Source organism: Python bivittatus, unplaced genomic scaffold, assembly GCF_059951505.1.
Source record: "Python bivittatus isolate LINGU-HERP-01145 unplaced genomic scaffold, Pbiv_v1 ctg000080_np1212, whole genome shotgun sequence".
Taxonomy (NCBI): Eukaryota; Metazoa; Chordata; class Lepidosauria; order Squamata; family Pythonidae; genus Python; species Python bivittatus.
In genome coordinates this window covers 14592096-14617061 of record NW_028277035.1, presented here as the reverse complement: position 1 = coordinate 14617061, position 24966 = coordinate 14592096, and the positions used below count along the sequence as shown (strand labels likewise).

General features: G+C 38.2%; 1 protein-coding gene across 1 annotated transcript in view; it reads left to right on the top strand.

The window, feature by feature from the left end:
* Positions 1–24966, top strand: part of ATP10B (ATPase phospholipid transporting 10B (putative)) — a 145123-nt gene that overhangs the window by 67133 nt on the left and 53024 nt on the right. The window contains exons 2-4 of the mRNA XM_088133605.1: positions 7435–7707; positions 9676–9870; positions 21609–21813. Coding sequence (XP_087989731.1) covers positions 7454–7707; positions 9676–9870; positions 21609–21813 — 654 coding nt within the window. The 5' untranslated portion in view covers positions 7435–7453. The remainder of the gene's footprint in view (positions 1–7434; positions 7708–9675; positions 9871–21608; positions 21814–24966) is intronic.

Here is a 24966-nt window from a genome sequence, read left to right as displayed (position 1 = left end):
ATGTTCCCTATCCAGGCTCCAGTTATACCTAGTCCACCTCTTCCCAAAACAACTATCTTGGTCTTAGATTTATTGATGTTCAGGTAGTTGAGTGCACAGTAGAAACTAAACTTATGCAGCAGTCTTCTCATCCCTACCTTTTGTGTGACATCAATACCATGTCATCTGTGTAAAGCAGAATATTTACATGTTCTTTTTTAACTTTAGGCATATGCATATTGGTTGAATGAAGGGATTTTGGGATATCATTAATATACAGGTTAAATAAAATGGGAGTCAGTATACATCCTTGTCTGACCCACTTGTTGGTACTAATTATCCCTGTTAGGGAACTATGGGCTCCTGTGCGTACTCTTAGGCTTGAGTTTGAATATAATGTCTTAATCAAAAAGAGGAGTCTGGGATCCATGCTAAGGTCCGTAAGTTTCTTCCAAAGGAGGTCCCTATGTATTGAATCAAATGCTGCACTGAGATCTATAAAAGTTGTAAACAGTTGGCCCCCTTTGGCTGTATATTTTCCTGTTAGATGACATAAGATAAAACAGTTATCAATGGTGAAGCAACGAGACCTAATATGCTCCAATTTGTTCTTTGGGGAGCAAGTCCTTTTCAATTACCCAGTCCTCACTCTTGTATAAAAGATGTTTGGCATACAATTTTGCTACAATGCCAATTAGACTAATTGGTCTATAATTTACGGGATCACCCTCATCACCCTTTTTGTAAATGGGGACCACAATAGAGAGCTCCCAACCAGCTGGAACATGGCAGGAATTGTTTATATGAGTAAATAAACCTGCAAGCAAGGGAGCCCACCAATTAATATGACATTTGAATAATTCAGGGGGTAGGAGATCTTCCCTGGGAGCCTTATTGGGCTTCAAAGACTGAATAAGTCCTCTAGCCTCCCGTTCAGTCACCAGAGGCCAGGGTGGGGAGAGACTATAGGCATTTTGTATATCTTGTTGTGAGTCCTCTAATCCACTGCAACGTGAGACAGTGAATAATTGGCTATGATATTCCTCCCACATAGAGGCATGTATAGGAATGTCCAGGGAGAACCAACATTCCTGCAATATTCATGCAATCTTATGCCAAAAAAGACTGGGGTTGGATTTTTGGCTGCTAATTCTAAATTTACAAGAGAGAGGACAAATAAAGAGACTTCTTACGCTTGATAGTTTTCTTAAACTCTTGTCTAAATACTAGCAAGGCAGCATGGTTGTTCTTTGATGGGTAGCTCCATGTTAGACACATAGCTAGCCTTAATCTTTTTCTCAGGGAATGACATTCTAAGTCAAACCAATGAGGGCCTTTTATCTGAGACCTTCTGGGGAAGGCCTTTTCAGTTAAAATTTTTCTTAGTCTTGCACTTAGATTTTTATAGACTATAAATACAGAGTCTACATCTGTGCAGTGTGAGGTACCTGTGTCCACCAGTCAGGACTCAATCAGAATTCATATATTCAGTCAGGGCCATCGCATCCACTCTGGCCCATTTTATTCTTCTATCCTGATGGACCTCTAGATGGAGTGAAACCTATCTATCATTTGCAGTATGGGGTCTGAGGTCTGAATGCCCATAAAAATTTACAGCAACTGGTTGGTGATCACTATCCTCCCTTACATAAACCTGGATGTCTGAGAAAAGAGAGACATTACAATTTGAAACACATATATAATCTAAAGGGCTACTTGATTTCTCTTGATGTAAGTAAAGGGATAAACAAAACTTTGATCCTTGCCCCCTAGAATTTGCAGGTTACACTTGCATACCAGGTTTAACAACATATACCAGCAGCATTTATTTTCTGGTCCCTAAAAGACCATGAAGGTAATGGACATGGAATTCTTTGGAAATGTTCATATAATTAATATGATCTTGTATAGAGGGTCCTAGCCTTGCATTAACATCTCCCCAAACAATTATGACTGTTTTAGGAATTTTTGAGATTAACTCTACTAAGGTTTGCTCTAAGTTCACCCATATATCAGGGGAATAATATGTAGATGTTTGTGGGGGTATATAAATGTTTAGCATCACAATCATAGAAGCTTTGTATTGGAATTTAACAGCTAGACAAAAAGGTGAAGAGGCACCTATGATCATTTCTGTGCCGTTCCATCCTAGCTCTTCCTTGATCAGTATGGCCAAACCCACTATCGCCTGGCCTTTCTCTTTTACTTTCCATGCCGGGGTGATCCAGGTCTTAAAGCCAGGTATCGAAATCTATTCATCTCCAGCTGTTAACCAGGTCTCTTGTACTGCAATCAGACCAAAATTTGACAGAAATTCAGGTAAATCACATAATTTGTTCTTCCATCCTGCTAAATTCCAAGTTAATACATGAACAGTTGTATCATTAATCATATCTATAGGTGAGTGGGAAGAGAGATTAACTGGGGGTGGGTTGTAATGCATCTTGTTCGGTCATTCGTCTACAAATATGAAATCAAGGGGCTCTACATAGCAAAGCAGCTTACCAGGACTATGTGATTCTTCACCATGTGGACTTCATTTTGTTGTAGTATTTTGTCTGGTGTCCATGTGAGTCTTCACCTGACACTCCAATACACTGGTGTTAGGGTCGTCCACTGTAAGTTCAGTGTGCTTGGGGATCTGGCTGTCTCCAATATTTGATTGAGTTTGCTGGGGTAGAGGTGTTGCTAGGCTGTTCATGGCAGTGGGTTCATCCAAAGTGTTGAGAATTTTCTTCTGAGGAGTCCCTATAGCCTGCGGTCCATTTGGTAGAACAGTGGCCTGAGAGAGAAGCAAAGCATTGGTATGCCATGAACCAGGTCTTACATCAGAGGAGATACAGTCATTGATTGGGTGCTGCAGGTTCAATCCATCATCATTATTAGAACTGCCAGGTCGTCTTCCTTCTGGTCGCTCCTCTGTTGAAAATCCTCATTTGGATCAAAGTGTATCAGAGGTATCTGTAGATTGTTATTATTGTTGCAACCCTTTTTAGGAGATATTGCCACTAATTCAATCAGAAGTTCTGCTACTATATGTGTCTGTTGTAAATTCCTTAGTTTTCTCAATATTTCATCTTGCTCACTATTTGGAAGTGCGCCAAAAGAATGAATCAGCTGTGCTTCTAAAGCTTCATCAGAAACCTTTCCATCATCACATGACTTTAAGTGATTATCTGAGTTGGTTTTTGTCAAGGTCAAACTCTCAAGGCTATCTGTGGTGGGCGGCTTATCATTCCTAGAGCCTAGAAGGAGACCTTCAACTTGCATAACTGGGTGAAAAAGTGAGCATATTTTATTATACTGAAACACATGTAATGGGAATATTTGGGAATAATGTTTCATTTTAAGCAGCATACCAGGTATTGTAGAGCATTTAAATGTCAGTAAGACTCTTTTACTTCCCCTTTTAGTGGGTAGCCACTTCTATCAGATCTATCAGATAGAAGTCTATCAGATAGAGTTGGCAGCAGAAGAGTTGACTGAAGAATAGAACAATAGCTCTTTTTGTATCCCAATGACCCCTGTTAGCTCTATTAAGAAATATATGTAGGGCAACCTGGTTTGTTTGAAGGATTCAAGTATTCCCAATTCCCCTCTCCCTCTTCTCATCACACAGTAATGGACAGTCCTCTCTCCTACTGGTGTTACAGTTGGAGTTTGAGTGTTTTTTGCTATCGAATGCAGGCTGCTCTCTCCTGGTGCTAGTTTGTTCCTCCATAAGTGCAGTAAGTTTGTTTAATTGTTTCTGAGTAAAAGCCTCAAAAGACTTTTTCAAAGAATCCACATTGTTGTTTATTGGTGTTAAATAGTCAAAGACAGAGAGTACAGTCTGTGCTGTTAAAAGACATTGTCTAGATATAAAGACATTAGCACTCTCATTTGTGAGATTCTTGACCTGTCCCTCCCTAAGGGAGCTCAAGTTGTCGGAGGGACAGCAACAGCCTCAGGAGACAAGTGTGTTGTAAAAGCATTTTTGCAATCTTGAAGAGAGGTAGAGAGATCTAACAGTTGTTGTTGCTCAGTCTCTGTTTGCAAATCCCACTCCAAGGCATCCTGTCAATTCATATGAGTAGAGTTTCTACCATCACTGTTATTATTAGATTTACTTACTGGTACATCATTCTTTGTAGCTAAATAGTCAGCAATTTTTGGTTGCTTTGAAGGCTTTGAAGTGACGGCTGTTCCCGAATTCATTCTATGTTGCTTCTTTCTTTTTCCCATTCTCTTTCTTGTTCCACAAAGTATTAAAAGTGTTCACTATTATAATAAACTGGTGCCGTGTGTCCTACTGTCTTTAGTAAAAAAGAATTAGAAAATATAAAAATAAAGGCAAGATAAATTAAGGTAAAATAAAAAAGGACTTTAAGAGCACATAGACAATGTGTGTGTGCTCCTTGACATCTTGGCTCCTCCATTTTTCTCTGTCAACTAGTTATCTCTGCTCTTGATACTGTCAAAAATATCACTTAACTTCTCTGACTACTAAAATGAATCTTCATGTTCAGAGGCACCATACCCCTGCATTCTAGATGCTTAGGACAAACAACAGGGGAAATCTGTTGTTCTCATTTCTACTTTAATCTTTGATTGCTTTTTTTCAAAACAACATCGTTTTGTGCAAAATGAGCAAGAAGCCACAAGCGCTCAGAAGTTTGGCATAAAAGCGGCATCTGCATGGCAATTTCTTTTATTTGTTTCTAGCCTCCAATTAACAAAATAAATATCACCCTAAGTAGCTGGGGTTCTGCATTTAGGTAGGAAACGCAGATGCACAGTTATAGTAGATTCCTGGCATTACAGCAGTATATGTAAAATGTCTCTAAGTGTCTTCATAGACCATAAGCAAACCATGAGTTAGAAATGTGACGACAATTAAATTCTCTGTAAGCTGCCAAGGGTCTTTCTGACTGTGGCAAGATAATAATTTGCTTGATAAATAAATAAAAATAACATAAATGGTAAAACACAATTCTAGCATAAGGACATTCTGTATCTGGAAAAGAAAAAAGAGGTTTTCAAAACTTGAGAGATGGGGACCCAATGGGCCTTTCAGCCTTTTCTCTTAAATAAGGCATCAGTCCATCCATTAGGGCAGGGTTCCTCAACCTTGGCAACTTTAAGACGGGTGGACTTCAACTTCCAGAATTCCCCAGCCAGCAAGGATGAACAGCTCACAGAGATCCACACCTTAATGTGCTCACTAATAAATGAAGGGTGCAGTATATCCAATTTAATGTCCAATATTCTGTAACCTTCTTTTACCTGGCATTAGTCTGATTAATGACTTTATGTGTGACTCTAACTTCCTTGGTTATGGGCTACTGTTAAGGGTTGAAACATCTAGACTCTGGCAGGAAAAGTAATCTGTCCAGCTTGTAAGAAGTAATGGTACCCCTTTCTTTGCTTTGTTCAGCTGTCACCTGAACTACTCTTTCAGGCAGTATTTAAGGATATTGTATCAAAAAATGGGGGAATGAGATTGACAAAGATTATATGACGCTGTGAGACCAAGTGTCACAAAGGAGTTGGATACATTTATCTTGGAGAAAAGACAATCAAGAAGAATTGACACAGCCACCTTAAAATCAGGCAACATCTGTTGCCCTGCATAGGAAAATCAGAATCAGCAAGTTCAAATCATAAGGAAGTGTTCTGATCCCCTCTTCTGCATCTGGATACCTAAAAGGCTACCTGCTTCTGCAGGACTCTCCCAAGCTTGTAAAAACAACCATAGAGGCTTCTCTCCACACTCCCACCTTTGTAAAGCCAATTTAGTATCTACAAGGAAGGGGAATTTTGAGTGGCCACTCCCATGTTGTAGAATTCTTAACTTGAGAAATTCTTCTCGTGCCAACTCTCTGTTTTAAGGCAATGCTGAAAACTTTGTCTTTTCCTGGCCTTTTTTGTGAGGGGGGAGGGGGGCCTTTGAATCAGTGTTGGCTGCTAGTGACTGCCTGGACTAGTCCCTGCAGTTTTCTTGGCAAGGTTTTTTAAAAGTGGTTTACCATTGCCTCCTTCCTAGGCTGAGAGAGAGTGACTGGCCCAAAGTCACTCAGCTGACTTCATGCTTCACGCGGGACTAGAACTCACGGTCTCCCAGTTTCTATCCTGATACCTTAAACAGCTACACCATACTGGCTTTCCTGGCCTTATTTAGCTGATTTTATTGCCCTTCTGATTAATATTTTAAAAGTTTTAAGCACCTACATTTTATTCTGTTCACTTCATCCTGGTGTTAAATGCAAGCTATATTTTAAATCATGTCTTATTTGTCTGATTTAGCCTTTTTGAATGCTTTTTAATCAAAAAGACAAATAAAATACACTTCAAGGAGGAAAAAGCCCTGTAGCGATTGGTTACTCTTCTCCAACTCCTAGCAATCCCTTTCAATCTTTTGGTACCCAAGACTCATTTCTTGCACTAGCAAAATAGAGAAAGGGGATGATACAGATGAGCAGTTGGTCTTTGGGCCAAAATGCAAAGATCTCTAGAAGCTACAGGTTTCCAGAACAGCATCAAGAACTTCAACTGAGAGGTAGATTTTGTACAAAAGTGAAAGAGTCAGAGGCCACCAAGAATGCTGGCTTTAGAGGTAAAAAGTTGTTATGCCTGAACTTGGAGAATATATTTCCAGGCTGCTAAATTCCAAAAGTCTACAATACGTTCTGTTTGCATCACAGTTTTAAAATTAATATGAAAGCTGCTGAGTTATCATCATGGCTTCAGCTGGATGTTTAAACTGTTGACTGCCTATGTTTTCACCTGTTGCAGAAGTACAGACTTGGAACTGAAAGACTGAGGGACCATGCAGGAGGGGGTTGAATTTAAAATAGTAGATGAGCGCACTGTGTGTGACAATGGGATGTAGTAGCTGCTTACATGGCCCAGGTGTGTGCCGTAAGTTGCAATTATCCTTGCTTTTAATTTTTCCCCTCCAGGGAAATGATCTTGTAAGCAACACTTTAACCCTTTCTTATAACAAAGCGCTTTTTCTAATGATACTGACAGAGCTGAATATTAGATTTTTTTCCCCCCTACTTTTGCTTTCTTCTACATTCTTTGCCCACCCCCCACCCTGACCCCTTTCTTCCAGCACTGAGGAGGCAAATAAAGCAGAGTTTCAATCAGTTAAAAACGTCTCTACATATTCATTGCACACAGCATGCCAGATCGGATTTCCCTTATATTGCATCTGCTATGACACAGTTCACTGTATCTGTTTGCCCTATAAATCATTCATTTATGAATGTTGTAAGAACTTCTGTATGTGTTTCATCATTTCTGGCAAATAGTTAACAATGTGTTCCTCTTCTGTTTCTTTGGGAAGCATTTTTCTTGCACTGGGTAGCCTTTCTTGCAGCAGGTAATGTGTGAACTGACACACTAGTAAGAGATGCATTTGTTGCCAGGCTAGAATTGCTTTTCAGTTCCTGTTGTGCATTTGGGTTTCAGACATCTCCTATCTGTGAGGATGACTTTGCACCGTTGGCAACATCAATGGCCAAAGGAAGAAAGTTCACAGCTGGAAACAACACCTCTCATATCCTCTGACAAACAGAGCCAGAAGTACAATTGGGACAAATGGAGGGTTGTCTTCCCTAGTAATGCCAGATTTCAAAGGGAGTCCGAAAGAGTCCTGAAGGCATATTGCAGAAATGGGATACGGACCACAAAATATACTTTGCTGACCTTTTTACCCCAAAACCTTTTTGAACAATTTCACAGGTATGTAAATGCACCACTATTCCCAAAAGAAAATCAGAATGATCACTATTTTTATAAGTGTTTTCAGTCATTGGAAGAAAGGTATTCAAAGAAAAGAGTCATACAATAAAGCTAAATAAAAAGATTTTTACTTGCCATAGTTAAATCAAAGCTTCTAAATTATTGTTGCCAGACTGAGTGCAAAATTTCTTTAAAAAGCACATAATGAGGTAAGAGGTAAGAATCATATACCGAAATCATATACCTTAGAAACTGAAATCATATACCTTAGAGAGGTAAGAATCATATACTGTTGCATATTCCAAACTTCTCTTTTATATTGTCATGAAAAGCTTTACAGTACCTAAGCCATGATCAGGCAACACAGCATTGGCACACACCATTGGCACAACCCACGCTGGCTAGGGAATTCTGAGAGTTGAAGTCCACACATCTTAAAATTGCCGAGGTTGAGAAACATTGGTATACATGATCTTCCTAGGTGGCACCAAACTATTAAAATAAATATAAAATTGCTTCTTTATTTTAAATGAGAATGCCAAAACCTTGCATGATTTGAGCTCATGAGATTTTGGCCTCTACTATAGATCTTGTTCACAGCAGATCATTCAATAATCCCTAAGTTAAAAGTAGGAATGGTTTATATAATGTATTAGAATGGAATCCAATACTCCTCTTTGGCTCTGTCTGTGGATCTCAGATTCACCCCCTCTCCACAAACACACACACACACACACACGCCCTCAAAATCTGTTTAGAAAAGGTCAGAAGATCCTCCAGAGCTCATGGGGAAGGCTGCAGAAGGGAAGGGAAGAGTTAGATCAAAGTCCCATTGTGCAAGAGGAAGTTCACATAGGCAACATTGGATTCCACCTTTATATATGGGTGATGATTTATAAATGAATTACAAGAGACAGTCCAACTGCATCTTAAAGAGAGCTCATTTACTGTGACATCAGATATTACACAATCCTTTCTCAGATGCTGCATGGCTTGATAAAGCCTAGGCCTACAACCAGGCTATTTAGATAGTGTCGATTGTGACATGTTTGTCAGACATTGCCTAATTCTAGTGTGTTGGGAGAGGCTTGGTGATTCATTAAGAGCTATAATTAACGCATAAGGAGATGTAAGGAGATGGTCCAGATCCTTGGGAAACTATTCTAAGCACTTTTCAGAAGAAGCTTTAATCAAATTCATCTCACCTGGGAAATTATAGATTAATCTTGAATAGCCCAGTCACCAGCAACTAGGTCATGCCAAAGCAGCTCTACATTTTCTCTGGTGGAATGGATCATCCAAAATAATGGAAAACCTTCCCAAGGTCTGCTGTGGAAACTGACACTGAAACCACTACTTATCTACAGCTTTGTGTGTGGCTGTCAATAGTTTGTAGGTCAAAGTTTATGTGGCTTTAATCCACATATAGTTCAACTTTTGTGTATAAGGATGTTCTTCACATTGTGAAGGGAGTCGGTTGGATCAAGACTGAAACAGAGAAGCAAACAGTTAAAGCCACCTCTAGGACGCCAACCCAGATTAGTGAAGCCACACTGGGATATATTTTTTTTAAAAAAGAACTCTGTACTCCATCAATCCTGGCCCCACAGATGCCAATGCTGACATGCCACACTATGCCACAAACTAGCCCATCGCATCTTAGTCTAATGTTTTGTGCAAAATCACCCTGCATGGTTAGTGTGGTTCAATGTGTGATGGAAACATAGAACATTGAATTAATTTAGTAAATTATGGTAAATGCATTGTCTAAACACATATTACAGTTTGTGGGCAGGGTTAAGTTTAGCCATTAAAGCAAATGAACAAATAAGGGTTGGTTGGTTGGTTGGTTGGTTGGTTGGTTGGTTGGTTGGTTGGTTGATCTCTGGACCCAGAAATCATTGCCTCACCAGCACAATAAGAAAGATGTTAAACCTAATGACTCCATTAATGATTCTATCTTTTTAGGTTAGCCAACATCTACTTCCTCCTCTTGGTGGTCATCAACTGGTTCCCACAACTGGAAGTTTTTCAGAGGGGTATCACAATGGTACCTTTAGCCATTGTGCTTTTAGTTATAGCTGTTAAGGATGGGACTGAAGATTATAAGAGATACAAATTGGACCAGCAGATCAACTCTTCTAAAACGAAGGCATACAATAAGTAAGTCTATAAATGTGCCATTATATTATTACCCCTGATATCCCCATCCCATCCCCCACACTGATATACGCAATTAAATATCAGAACACAACTTGTGGCAGAAGATAATTTTATCTTTATAATAATGCTGAAATCCATAGTTAAAGCATGGCTTAGGGTGATGTGTGAAGCCAATCTACAGTTACTCCTCTTCATGTCACATAGAAGACATGTCCATTCCTTTGGATATTTGGAGCGCCTCAATAACTTTTTGACAATGCAGATAGTTGAAGGAAATGCATAGCATTTTGGGGAATTGCATACAAATTATGAAAAACAGTGTACAGACGATTTCTCTGTGTGTAATTTTTATGCATAGAAATGTGATTGCTTGGAGTTGTTGTTTGTAGCATAAAATATTTATAATGCTGAATAAAAAGAATTATAAAGGCCATATTAACACCTACCTGAGATTCAAGTAAGAGACCAATGAACTAAAAAAAAAAATCTTCTATTTTATACTGTTCAGAAAGTTTCTGTGTCATTGTACAGCTGAGAAAACATTTCCAGAATCAGCAGCAGAGCAAGCAGGCACTAAGACCCAGGATCACTCTTTTTGAGGGCAGCAAAACTGGTTTGCAGAAGGATGACACCTCTGTGTTTCAACAGGTGTTGACTAAAGCAAGCAAAAGCAGTTGGCTCAGTTAAATTCAGCCTGACACTTCACCCTGGAAGAAACCAACTGGAATAGTTTGTGTTTAATTCTCTAAATGTAGCTTTAAAGGACAGGAAGATGTCAAGGAAATGTGCTCAATAACATTCCTACGGGATATACTTTGGTTCAGAAGACCGTGCTGTCAGAGCATTGTTTCAGAGTCTGAGAGTGTGGAATCTGTGAAGAGAAGGAAAGGGGGAAAGAAGAATGAAGAAACTAAACGAGTTGTGCATTCAAACTTGTCCTTTGAAGGCAAGTGGAAAGAAAATCCAAATAGACATTATGCAGGCAACAAAATCAAGACCACCCGATACACGTTCTTGTCTTTTATCCCTAAAAACATTTTTGAACAATTTCACCGCTTTGCCAACGTATATTTTGTGGTCATCGTAGTTCTTAATTTTGTGCCAGTAGTCAGTGCTTTTGAGCCAGGAATATCTGTGGTGCCCATCTGTGTTATAATGGCCATCACTGCTCTTAAAGATGCTTGGGAAGACTTCCGGAGATTCAAGCTGGACAAGGAGATCAATAGCATGGGCTGCCTAATATACAGCAGGTAAATACATTCTGGAATGCAGTTTGGGGAGGTTTCAGAAGCAGCTTTAGTGAGCCTTCAAATATTATCTAATACTACTTACTACTAATACTACTTTTGCTTAAATAACTTAGCTAAGTCCATGAAAACAAATATTTCAATATCACAGGAGAGAGTGAGATTTTTCTCTATGCACCACCTCCCACCCCCACCCCCGTTGCTTTCTTCTGCCTCTTTTCCTGTTCAAAAATAAACTTATATATCATATCTTAGAGATGCAGCATCCATTGCAAAGGTAATAGCCAACTATAGAGTTGATGATTATGGTAGTTTTAATTTTGTTCCTTTCTAAATGATTCCCAACATGGTTTATTTTTTTTCACAGCTGCCACACACAGGGTGACCCTTTCATACAGCTATTCAGATTGCTAGCCAGAACCTATCAGCATTTCGGTGAAATCTGAACAGTGACCAAAATATGTGCACAGTTTCTGTAATACTTTGGATAGTCCAACTCTGGGTTTTTGTAAAATGATATCCGTGCTGCTGTCATCATTTACTGAATTTTAAATTTCAAGCTTCTGATAATCAGTTTCTTTTCTTACAACCATGATAAAAGATGACATTTATAATATTGTTATTGTTACTACTTAGTTCACTATTATATTTCAGTTCCTCATTTCTTGGCCTAAAGGAGAACTATTCAGGGAGCTTCTATGCTAAAAATTTGCATGGGATGCTGGCTGAGTTCAGATACCACAGCCAAACCATGAGCCAACTCCCAGAGCCATCCCTAAGGCCCCAGGTTTTCCTCCTCCTCCTTCCTCCAACCTACTGGTATTATAGTTCCTTCCCTCACTTCCTTGTTCACAACACTTGGTCACTCCCACAAAATAAGGCCAATGATGATTCATAGGACAGTACTTTACCTGCATACCAGAATTCAAAACCGAAGCTTGAACTGAGTTTCTTATGCTGTCTTAGTTGCAAACAAATGTGATTTTTATTTCCCAAGTTTGGATGTACTGTCCCTATAAACTATACTTATTCAGAATCAAGGAGAGAGATTGGAATTGATTTGTGTGAGTGAACCATGGAGGGAATCTAGAGCGTTTGATCTTAAGGCATGAACCTTGCAGTTACAATCTCTGTTTTGGCACAGATCCATTCTATTATCACTATTGCATCAGAGTGCTCCTAGGAATAGGAAAAGAGAATTTTATTACCCTCTGTACCTTATTCCTGAGTTTCTAAACAATGAAGAAGTGTTAATCTGAATTTTGCCCCAGACTAGGTAGGTAGGTAGGTAGGTAGGTAGGTAGGTAGGTAGGTAGATAGATAGATAGATAGATAGATAGATAGATAGATAGATAGATAGATAGATAGACAGACAGACAGACAGACAGACAGACAGACAGACAGACAGACATTCTCCTGCTTTAATTTTAGATTAACTCACTGAATTCCAAAATCTTCTTCTTGGCTCCCAGTCTCAGACTATAGCATAAATATGCCACAGGGTTCTCTTTTTAGCTACTAAGCCAATCTCTGATATATTTTAGTATATATGGGGGAGCATTTCCATGGGCATTTGCAATAAAGGCTTTATTTCTGTGATGAGTTAGAATATCCAAAATGCTACTTGTCATGATATCCAGCTATGGGTGACTATAGAACAGCCTTTGTTATCAGTTACCATCCGAACACCAAATTGGCACCAGTATGGAACATAATTTCAGAGAAAAGTCTAGGAATTGGGATTGTGCAGGTGTATATTTGAGTCCTGTACTATTAACTTAGACAAGATCTCTGCTTCCTTGCCACATAAACAAAAAGTGAAACAAATACTTCCTTCATCAGCAACAAATTCTGATGATTCCTTTTATTCAGATTTGCCCCATGGCTCTGGCCTAAACTCAAAACTAGAGGAGGCTGAGCTGCCTTCCCTAAGTTAGATGGAAGCACTTATAATGCCTTAATTCACCTCCAGATCCCACTGGGGATGGTGCTCACTTGGCATTTTCCATACTGTTGTCCTTCGATCTTTCCTTGGGGATATGCGCTATGAATGGAACACAACACCTTGAAGCTAGGTTTAAAACAAACGCAGCTGCACAGGAGCCATTTTTCACTACTCTGATGGATATATTTAAACAAGGAAACCACTGAGAGGCTAACAGCATGCCTTTTTAGTGCATAACTTATAGCTCCATCTCCCATGGACAGCTAGACCACCATGACTGGACCTTGTTGGTCATATGATCAGGGAAAATTGATGCTGTTTTAGCTGAGGTATCAGGCAGAAGAGTTTAGGTTTATCATGTAGGCTATCAGCTTGCCTGGCTAAGTGGAAGCATCCTGTAGACTTTACTTAATCCTGAAAAGCGAAAAAGGGCCAAACCTGGTTACCATCTAGGTGAAAGATCACATGGGAATGTCTGGGCTGTAGGCTAAACTGAAAAGTTAAAAAAAAAAAAATGCTGGAAAAAGGCAATACAAACCGCTTCCTTATTTTTGCCAGGAAAACTATATGGATGTGTACTGAAGTCATCAAGAGTTGAGCTTGACTGGAAGAGATTCTACCTTTACTATCAACCTCAGCCATTTCTAATACCTTCCTTTGCAACTTTTTATTACACCACCTTTATCTTTTCCTTCTTTTCACTTATTTTATATTACTGTTGTTTAATTTGTAGTTTAGGCAGAGGCCTGCACCTTTCTAGAAGAATATCACTCTCCTCTTCCTTTATGCATCAGTAGATGCTAAGCAGGTGCTGTACTTTGACTTTTGATCAGAGAATAGTTAAATGGCTTCTGTACCTGCCCTCAAGAAAGAAGCAAGGAAGGTGGGAATCCCTTGCTCTGTTCCTGGAGCAAACATGTGCAGCCCTTCAGAGTCTTATGTGGCCCTGAGACTCTTGCACTTGATTCCCAAAGACCTCCAAAAGTTGTTACTAAAATTAATTTTAACAGGACCAGGGAGGAAATTTCAATTAAAATACATTAAATTAAATCATTGGAATGGAGATCTCCCCACCCATGAGTGATACCCACAAATATTGAGACAGTTTTATGAATGCCCACCACTTGCCTTAAGGACTTATTTATGGATAGTAATGATGTTATCTGCTGTATATATTTGCAGTTATACACAGAGGATAGAGTAGCTTGTTTGGACTTGCTTTTTGAATATTATAATTCTTTTACAATTTTTGTATGGATCATCAGTAGATGTTTGCCCTTACAGTGAAGAACAGAGTATTTGTGAGATCTACTGTATGTTGGAAAAAAGAGAGAGAAATGGACTAAGTTGAACCAGAGGTCTATGCAATGTAGTGGTTGGAAGGATGGAGGTAGGAAGTATGTGACATGTTCTGCATACAGTATAATATATGGATATATTCATAGATATATTCATGGAAGCAACTTTTATTATGCATAATATAAGCACACCTAGATCATTGCAGCATACAACACAACACTGAAAAGGAAATAATAGCTAATATCTGTTCTTGATTAAAATTTGGTTATACTTTTTTAGAAAATTGTTTTTTTATTTCAGGTGACAAAGAAACACATGCATCAAATCACTAAAAACAAGGAGTTACATTGGCTAAAAGGGGAAACTTATGATAAAAAGGTGAAGAAGTTTATAAGGCTTTCAAGACTGTAAAAGGGATGAGGTCCTTTATAATTGTTTTTTAGCAGTACTCTTCTATCACATTTTCTATCAGGTTTAAAAATATATTAACAACATATATAAGCTGTGTTTCTCATATCTTGGCTACTTTACACACATGTTCACATACCCTGGACCTGTCTGTGTACAAGAATCTCTGCTACAATATTATAAATTGGGATTCACAGAACGCCTCTTGGATTCATCTTTTGTATGACTTCTTATCATGAAGCATTCCTGGCAGATGCTTCTAATGAAAGGTCTTCCATAATCTTCTCAAGATTACTTCAACACCGCTTGTATAAAAAGGAAGTTTATTTTAGTTTTGCCCCTGATCATTCTTCCTTGTGGGCAAAAATCTGAAACCCAGCATTGGGCACCAAATGAGGAAGAATGGGATCTCACTTTGTATGTCCAATATTGTGAAGTACTTGGGCTTATTTTTCCACAGTTGCAGCTTGTTCCTATACCAGAGCCTCTAAAGTTTGGTCTAGTGGTTGAGGCTCCAGGCTAGAATCCAAGAGATGGTGAATTCTGGTCCCACCTCAGGCACGAAACCTGGCTGGGTGACTTTGGGCCAGTCTCTCTCTCTCAGCCCAACTCACCTCACAGGGTGGTGGTTGTTGTGGAGAAAATAGGAGGAAGGAGTATTAGGTGTGTTTACTGCCTTGAGTTATTTATAAAAATAATAAAGGCTGGATTAAAAAAAAAATCTAAAAAAAGTACAAGGCAAATCTTCACAGATTATTATGAGATTCCTCTGAAAAAAGGTTGTTGATGTCCTAGTACCATGTTCATCTTCAGCTGATCTTGGAATTTTGCCTTGCAAAAGGCTAACCAAGGCTTACTCTTAAATGGAATTGATATGTTGCATAATGGTATTAACCAACATGCTGTAACACTGAAATAACTCCAGGCAATGAATTAATGGAGGTCCAATATTTATCAGGGAGACAGGCTCTTGTTTCTTCTTGGCAAAACTTCAGAAGGAAATGACATGCAATTCCATTATTGGAAAATCCAGGTGCGTCTTCAGTCATTGCCTATACCACACCTTCTGTTTCCAGTACTTTGTTTAATGCAGGTTTTTGAGAAAGGATTTTTTTCTCAGTTGACAATGAATGTCTGAATGTACATGTCTATAAAAGATTTCTTCCACATTTTAGCACATGATTAAACTGATCCTAGAAACATCAAATTCATTTTGAACATTGGTTTTGCTCTTAAGAACACTAGCAATACCATGCAGTAGTTCTTCATAATGTTGGTACTATTAGGCTGGATTTAAATTGCCTTCACAAGTTCCTACCTGTTGTGCTTTTCACTCATCTGGGAGAAAAAGAAAATGGGTTTAGCACTAACTGGTAACCTTTTGCCACACGTCCTAACCAAAGCAAGACTACAAGGATACAAAGAAAATCAGTCTAATGTGATTTGGGCTTTATAAATGATCCATTCTTTTGGGGGGGTCATTCATTTGGATCTGACTGGAATTGGGGAAAATGCATTGCATAGGAGGCAGATCCAACCTTCCTTCATAAATCTAGGTTTAGAACAATCAAATTATGGGTATAAAATATATGGGCTCCACCCACCCCAGAATTTCAGAGCAGATTTTCAGCTGTGGAATGTGCTTAGAAAAATGGGAACCTCAGAACATCTCATTGTCCTTATGAGAAACTTACATACAGGTCAGGAATCCACAATTCAGACAGAACTTGGTGAAATAGACTGACTCCAAGTTGGCAAAGGAATGTGAAAAGGCTGTATAATCTCCCCATATTTATCCAACCCATACTGTATGTTGAATATATATTGAGGGAAGCTGGATTGGAAGAAGATGAGCATGGTTTTACAATTAGAGGAAGTAACATCTATACTGTAGCCTACGCTATGCTGATGACACTACTCTGATAGCAGAAAATACAAAGGATCTGCAAGCTCTAATAATAAAAGTCAAGGAGCACAGTGAAAAAATGGGATTAAAATTAAAAATAAAGAAGACCAAACTAATGACAACAGATAAAACAACCAGCCTTAGAATTGATAATAAAAATATTGAACTGGTTGATAGCTTCCACCTTTTAGGTTCAACCATCAATAGTAAAGGAGCAACCAGTCAAGAAATACACCACCCACTAGTACTTGGTACAGCAGCCATGAAGGCTTTGGAAAAGATATACAAATGCCATGATGTGTTTATATCTGCAAAGATCAAAATTGTGCAAGCCATGGTATTCCCTGTGATGCTGTATGGAAGTGAAAATTGGACTTTGAAAAAGCAGAATAGGAAGAGTATTGATGTTTGTGAACTTTAGAGTTGGAGAAGACTTCTGAGAATACCATGGACAGCCAAGAAAACAAACCAATGGATCATCAAACAAATCAACCCAGAGTTTTCACTTGAGGCACAAATTACCAGGCTCAAATTATCCTATTTCAGACATTATGTGAAGAAAATAGCTGTCTGGAGAAGGCTCTAATGCTGGGAAAGGTGGAAGGAAAGGGAAGAAGAGGATGACCAGCAGCAAGGTGGATGGACTCAGTCCAAGTGGCAATGAGTGCACTGTTAGAAGACCTGAAAGACCAGTTCAGAGACAGATCATCATGGAGAAAATCTACCTATGTGGTCCCTAGAAGTTGACAATGACTTGATGGCCCATAATCAATCAATCAATCAGTCAATCAATCAAGAGAGAGCCACCCTGGAAGCAATCACCACTTTATTTCCTATTAAACATTCCTAGCTTTGAGGCAGATACTGTGAATAAGGTGGAAACACAAGAAGCAAAATTAAAGAGGCCAGATGGCACAGAAAGTACATACCCTAAAATAAAATAGTTATAAAATGAAAAGCACAGCTTAGTTCTTTAAGCCATCTACTTCTATTCCTCCAGCAAAACTCAGAATAATTTGCTAGGCTTTGGTGGCTTTAAAGTGAATCAGTATTATTCCTTGGTGTAGTGCAATAGTAATCACTACCAGAACAGAATGGAAGGGGTTTTATAGAAACCTCATATAGAAATTTATACATCAGACTAAACATAATGTGATTTTATTTTATTTATTTATTTATATATCAAATTTATATCACCGCCCAACTCCCCCACAAGGAGGGACTCAGGGCGGTTCACATCAAAACAATTTAAAATCAATAAAAACATAAATAATACAGTATAAAATACAATTATTAAATATAATAAAATCCAAGCAATGGTGATATTATTTCAGCCTGTGACCAGATAATATCGGTCAAAGGTAAGACTAGGGAACCAGCCACCCCCAAAACTGACTATTCCCATCCCCACCTAATGCATGATGACAAAACCAGGTCTTCAGTTTTTTTCTGAAGTCTAAAAGGGAGGGGACCAATGTCATTTCTGGGGGAAGATTGTTCCAAAGGGCAGAGGCTGCTGCAGAGAAGGCTCGCCTCCTGGACCCCATCAGATGAAATTCCCTTACAGACGGGGTCCGTAGCATGCCCTCTCTGCATGCCCGGTTGGATGGGACGGGTTGATGTAATGGGGATGAGACAGTCCTTCAGGTACTTTGGGCCCATACCATGTAGGGCTTTAAAGGTGATAACCAACACCTTGTTATATTCTCTGAACCCAGCCATTGTTGCTTAAATATGTGGTTTATGGCTTCATGTGTTGTACAACCTAACTCAATTGTAGTATAGTCATTAAACCGAATGTGTATATGCTTTGAGGGAGGGAGGTAACAAATGAAGTTGAATTCATGAGAACTCAGGGACAAAGCTTCATTCCTCTATGAAGATCATAAAAATCATTGTAATCTGGCCATCTCTTTAAACCATATTAGTTGCCCTGGATCATTACTTACACTGAGAGAAGACTTTAGGGACTGCAGTTATTCCTAATAAGATATTGGAGACTTGGAGGCTAGGGCAGTAAACTCCAGTTCCATTCCTATGTAGTAGAGTGTTTCCAGAAGGCGACATTGGAGACTTTTGCTCTATTGGCCTGAACGTGTAAGGGAAATCATTCCAGTGTTTAATGTAAGTTGTCTCTAGTATTTTGATAGAAAACCAATGAACACCTTTATTAGGCCAACTGAAGGTGTACAAATTCTGAATGTCCAAGAATTCTCTGTCAGGTAAGGTATAGATGACAGACACTTATTATTTCTCCTCTTCATCTGATTTGAACAAATTGCAGGAGGTGCCCAAGAAGTGTCTGAAATCAGTAAAGAATTGGAGAAATATTATAATTGAAGTTTAATGCAGATAAACAACTGGGTTGTTTGACCAAGGAATTGGTGTTCAACCTCTTCTCAATTATCCTATGCTTCTCATTTAGGATTAGATATACAGTAAGAGGCTCTTCTCCAAGTGTTCCTTCCTTTATAAATACTCACATGCCCTCAATTCTTTAGTTACCCTAGTTGTGGAAAGCCATCTTGAAATATATTCACATGCTACTTGGTACATTGAGTTTAAAATGCCAGTTGCAATTAATTTTCTCAGGCTTTTACAGTAAACTGCCAAAAAATTACATCGTGAATATGTCAGCACACCACATGTACTTTCTGGTTGATGGGTTTGGGGGAATAGCATGCTGACTTCCAAGACACTATCTTGATTAGATACCCTAGTTTCTATAGGATAGTATGAACATGCTTGGATAAAATTGGATTTGGTATACATATAGTAGATTCAAGTAAAGATGGGCTGATTTTTATTGAAATAGAGATGATTTATACATGTAGGAGGTAAGGAGCAGGCTTGATTAGGAATAAAAAATGCTAAAATGTATTAATTGTTGTGGGTGCATATAAAAGTAGGAATCCATAGAATGGTGACAGTTGGAAATTAAACTCCAGTGAATGGTGATTATAGATTAGATTATATAAGAGCTGATCATTTCTGAAGAAAGACTGAGACAATTACTAAAGTATGTGAGCACAATGAAGCCCTGCAGACTCATTGTGGGCTGGGGGAATGGAGTGTTCCTGAGAGGGGTGAGCAGAAAGCTCTGGGAGTGTATCCCAGTATATACTCCTTGGTAGAGTCAACCAAGTAATGAAGGTCATCCCAACCGCCCACCTAAAGCAAGCAAGCACCAGTATCAGACAGCAGCAATATTGGAAGATACTGGAGTCAGATGATCACTTGAATGACAACTGCAAAAGCAATGGCAAACAACTCCTGTATTTTACCAAGAAAACCAAATGGATAGACAAGATAATGTGATTGATGATATAGTGCTGGATGGTCGCTAGGAATCTAGTTGCTGATGCTGCCATAAAGAACAAGAAAATCCAAAGCTGCAAAGACAGAATTAAAGTGGAAACATGGAACATAAGAAACATAGAGGGGAAAAAGAGAAAGAAACAAAAAGTATAATGAGGGCAAGAATAGGAAGCATGAGTTCTATATGAAAAAGTAAGCTTTATCTTCCAACAGAATGAATGGACAGTGGACTTAAGGAAAAAAGATATGGAAGTCCTTTGGGACAGAGTGAAAAAAATGTGTTACGAAGCACCATAGCAGTGTGTGAAATTATGCTAGTGGGAAGTATGAAAAATAATCTGTGATGTAATAGTGAAATGAAAGAGCTTGTGGATAAGGAAAAATGCATATATGAGAATGATTGCTGCAAAAACTGAGGATGAAAGATAAATATTTTATAATACGTATAGAGAGAAAACTGAAGTGGGCAGCTATAACAAATCTAAATAAGTAATATAGTGCCAGCCCACAGTTTTAGACAATCCAAATATCTCTTACAAAACTCAAATGATTTAAAAAGCTTTATTGGCAATTAGCTGTTTTAAAGTGTTAATATCCTGTTGACTTAAGGAAAAAGATTTACCTTACATTTTTAGACCAGTTTTATCCATCAAGTGAATAAGGGTCAAAATTATACTTCCATTCCAAGATTGTCCAAATACGCCTTGCAGCCTTTAGTACTGGAAATGTAGTAGAACCTTGGCTTTAAAAAGAACAAGCCCCTGCCAAGATGCCCAAGCGGGAGACATAATAATTTTCTAATTATGTCAGATCTGGATTTGATCACTATGATTCTGTAATGGTATGTAGGAATGACCTTGAGAGCAGGGCAAAGAGGGAACCAACCAAGGGAACAGTCAGATAAAAGGCAGCTGAGCCCACAGCAGGAATGTGGTAGGGCAAGAGGCTCAGAAGAGACCCTCCCTAGTTTCTTGGGCTGTAAAAGAGATGGGAAAGATGTACTTTCAGACTTGCAGATTCTGTTAATATAGCGTTACAATAAAGTAGAATTAGCATAGTCGTGCTTCCTGTCTGGCCTACCTCATAAGGCTGACATCTTCAGAATGCACGACCAATGATAAAACTGAGAATCCGAATTTAAAAAAAAAAAAGTTTTATGACAACAAAGTTTAGATAATTAATTTTTGAGGATATGTCCTTCACCTTAAAAACTACTTAATAACTTATTGATCCACTTGAACATGTGGGAATCCCTCTGAGTACATGTATCAATAATATTACATTAGCTTTAACAACATCTGTCTGCTTGTGTATTTTAATTTTTGAACTTACAATAGGAATTGTTTTTAATTATTTTAAGATTGTTTGCTGCCCAGAGCCACTTGTTGAGATAGGTGGCTGTACAAATTGAATGAATGAATGAATGAATGAATGAATGAATGAATGAATGAATGAATAAATAAATAAATAAATCTGGTCTCCCCATAAATTCACTGGCGTTTTAAAAATATGTCTTTAAAGGAAATGCTTTCCTGTGCCCTAAAGAAAAGAGGTGCTCTGTGCCTTGATGGAGCTGTCACAGATTGTTAAGTGGTGGTGCATCTTCTCATAACAGGAACCAAAACACCTACATTGAGAAGTGCTGGGAAGATGTGCAAGTGGGAGACTTTGTGCAGCTGCAGTGCAATGAGGTCATTCCCGCCGATATCCTACTGCTCTACTCCTCTGATCAGAACAGGATCTGTTACTTGGAGACAGCAAATCTCGATGGTGAGACCAACCTTAAACAAAGACAGGTTGTGAAAGGGTTCTCCCATCAGGTAAGCAACTTTCCTCTCTTTTTGTGGTAGAGAACAGGATCACCACCGCCTTTGGTGCGGGAAGGGTGCAATTGTCCCAAGCTTCACACATGGAGAGGCACATTCATAGTATGTTTCAGTATTTGAAATGTTTGATTATTTTCATCAAGACAGGAAAATTAAATAATTAAATATAACCCTCCCCCACCCCCTTTTTTTCCCCTCAGTATTTTAAGTGTTTCTTGGAACAGCCTTGTTTTCTAAGCCATTGATTTTTAATAGAGACTGACATATAGTGCAGCAAGAAAAGCTCAGAAGAACAGGCTGCCCTCTAAAAACTGAGAGAATAATTTCTATCAGCTCTTGTTTGCAAAACACATGAAGATACATTTCTATGGGGTCATTTCAGGTGCAGGATTCAAGATTCCTCAGGACTCTTGTATGGAAAAAAAGGATGGAGATCTTGTAAGACAGGCTCAGCTTTTTCTTCTGAGTTATAAGCATTGGTGGAATGGAGCAGAAGGGAGGAGAAAAACTAATCTTTGTAAGATATCAGTTATTGATATGTTACATTAATCTTATATAAAAGCTACATCGGTTTCAAAAGTTTTGTCAGCACAGGATGGGGCACACTCCACTCCAGTTTATCCTCCCATGCAGACTTTATAAACTCCCAACCTGTCAGCAGTTTTGTGTAGACTGATGGGTGCTTGACAAGGCTCCAGTTAGTGAGGTGGAAAAACAGGTGATTTATTGCACTCTGGAATGATAAGCCAGCTTGCATGGCTGCACTGTCAGATGCTCACCCACACTGTGCAGGTCAATCTCAATCAGTTATGTCAGTGTGTACACCCTGGGTATGAGGTTCTAAGTTTACTTATGACCAGGACACAGCTGTTAATTTCAAGCAAGCCATGAACATTCCAGAGACATATCTTGAAGAAAATGTTGTGAGTGCCAGTTTAAAAAATCCAGGGGGCAAGCAGGGACTTCTTACCAATACATAGTATTCCTTTGCAACTTACTCAGTTTTCTTCAGGGTCTTTTTTTTTTTAATAATTTTATTAAGAATTGTAATTACAATAGTAAAATCTAATAAGGAAGGAAGGGAGGCAGGGAGGCAGGGAGGGAGGCAGGGAAGGAAATAAAGAACTAAGCGGACAAAGAAAAATAAAAAATATAGAAAATAGAAAGAAAAAAGAAAATAAGAATATAGTAAAGAAAGAGAAAATATATAAATAAGTGATTTCCAACTGTAATCACAAGTATAAACAATTTAAGTAACTCTTCACCTACTTCTTGTTTACAACCAATGATCACTTCATCCCATATCCCATCTCTTATCTATAGACAAATCCATAAAGCATCATCTTTTTAGTCCTTGTATCAGCAAAAAGTCCATTAAAGATTATCAGAAATAACATTTATTTAACCTTGATCAAATAAACCAACTTTATATTCCTTCCTTTTGCTTCTAACAGTCATAATCTTTAATCCATTCAAATAATATTGTAGAATTTGATTTCTTTTCATTTTTTCTTTGTCCCTTCTCCCAAGAGTCTTCAAAGCTTTAAAAAGCCTCTTTTGTAAATCCAATATAAAAAATTATCCAGGTCAGTCTCTTGGTTTATGATTTATATTTCCCTTTGTTTTTTGAAACATCAGTTTCTTTTATATGTCTAATGAGACATCCTTTTTCATGTAATTCTCATAGCCTGTCATTTGTAGATCCACTTTTGATGCCATCTCTGTCTTGTCAGATAAAACTTGTTCCTCACCTGCCATTTCTTCTGTAACATCTTTTGAACACAGTCTATCCATAGAAGAAAATATCAAAATGTCCTTCAGCATTTTCAGTGTTATAATTTTTGTGTCATTTTATAAGACTTTTATAAAAGACTTTACTAATTTTTTCAGATGAAAATCACACGGTATGTTCAAGGCATAAAGAAACCTTGCAGAAATTGGGCTGGAAAAAAAAAAGACAATGAAACACTTCCATGTGGCCATTGCAGTGAATGCACCTGCTCTCCCTCATATTTATTTCCTGATTCCAGCAATTAGCTTCATTCTAGCCCCTTCAACTCTATGATCGCTGTAATCTGTAGATCACATGACTTGTCATACATTTCTATGGTGAAATTTGAAAAGCTTGTTGACATCAATTCTATATTATCACTAGAATATGTTCTTGAAAATAAAGATTTGTTGGAAAAATATTGCAATTGAAAAACCTATCTTTCTGATGCTGGAAAAAGTAATTTCATATACATGTAGACCAAAGTACATTCTTTTGCAGGTTTTTGCTGTAATTTTTTCACAGATGCCAAGAAAGTTAAAGAGTTAGTGTGTCCTCCTTTTCCTCCCATTTGTCCTCTTTTCCAATTGTCCATGCCTTCCATTACCTGTTCAGATATCTCGTAATCCTACCCTAGTCTTAGTCCTCTACACCACAGTGGAGCTCAACAAATGGCTTATTGTGGAATTCACCTGCTAGCTGGCACCTTCTCAAGCAGCATAGCTAAGAGACAGCCATCTTAGTTCATCAGCAGTCAACTTTTGCAAAACTTTTTTATAGATGCCTGAACAATAATTTTAACTTTATATACACCAACCAATAAAGTTACTGTATATCCAGGTTTCAGGCCACAGTTCTATATAGATTTACCTGGAAATATGTCCTGTTGAATTTGGTAGGTTTTCTGAAGAATCGCATATAGTATTGAGGTATGATTCATATGCATTAAAAGGACTTAGGTTAACTAAATCCAATTTAAAACCACTTATTTCAGGAGAGAGCTAAAACTTCATCCATCCACTGGAAATGTTAATATACAATACATATGCGCTTCTGGATACAAAATTCAGTGGAATATGAAAAATTGATAACAAATGTTAGTTTTACTCTAAATGTAAGCCTGATTGGCCAGAAATAATAAATATTTGATTATCCCCCTTCCCATATTATTATCTTTTCAGAAGCAGTATAATGAATGTTTCCTTTTATCCATATTTTGTGGATAAATTCCATTTGTGAAACATTTTTAATTTTGGAAGATTTATATTAAAGTTATAGAGTGATTTCTCAAACACATTCATGACAGGCCCTGGATAAAAACCAAAAGGTAAAGTCAGCATCATCTACAGGCCAAACATAAAATATTTTTTAAATGT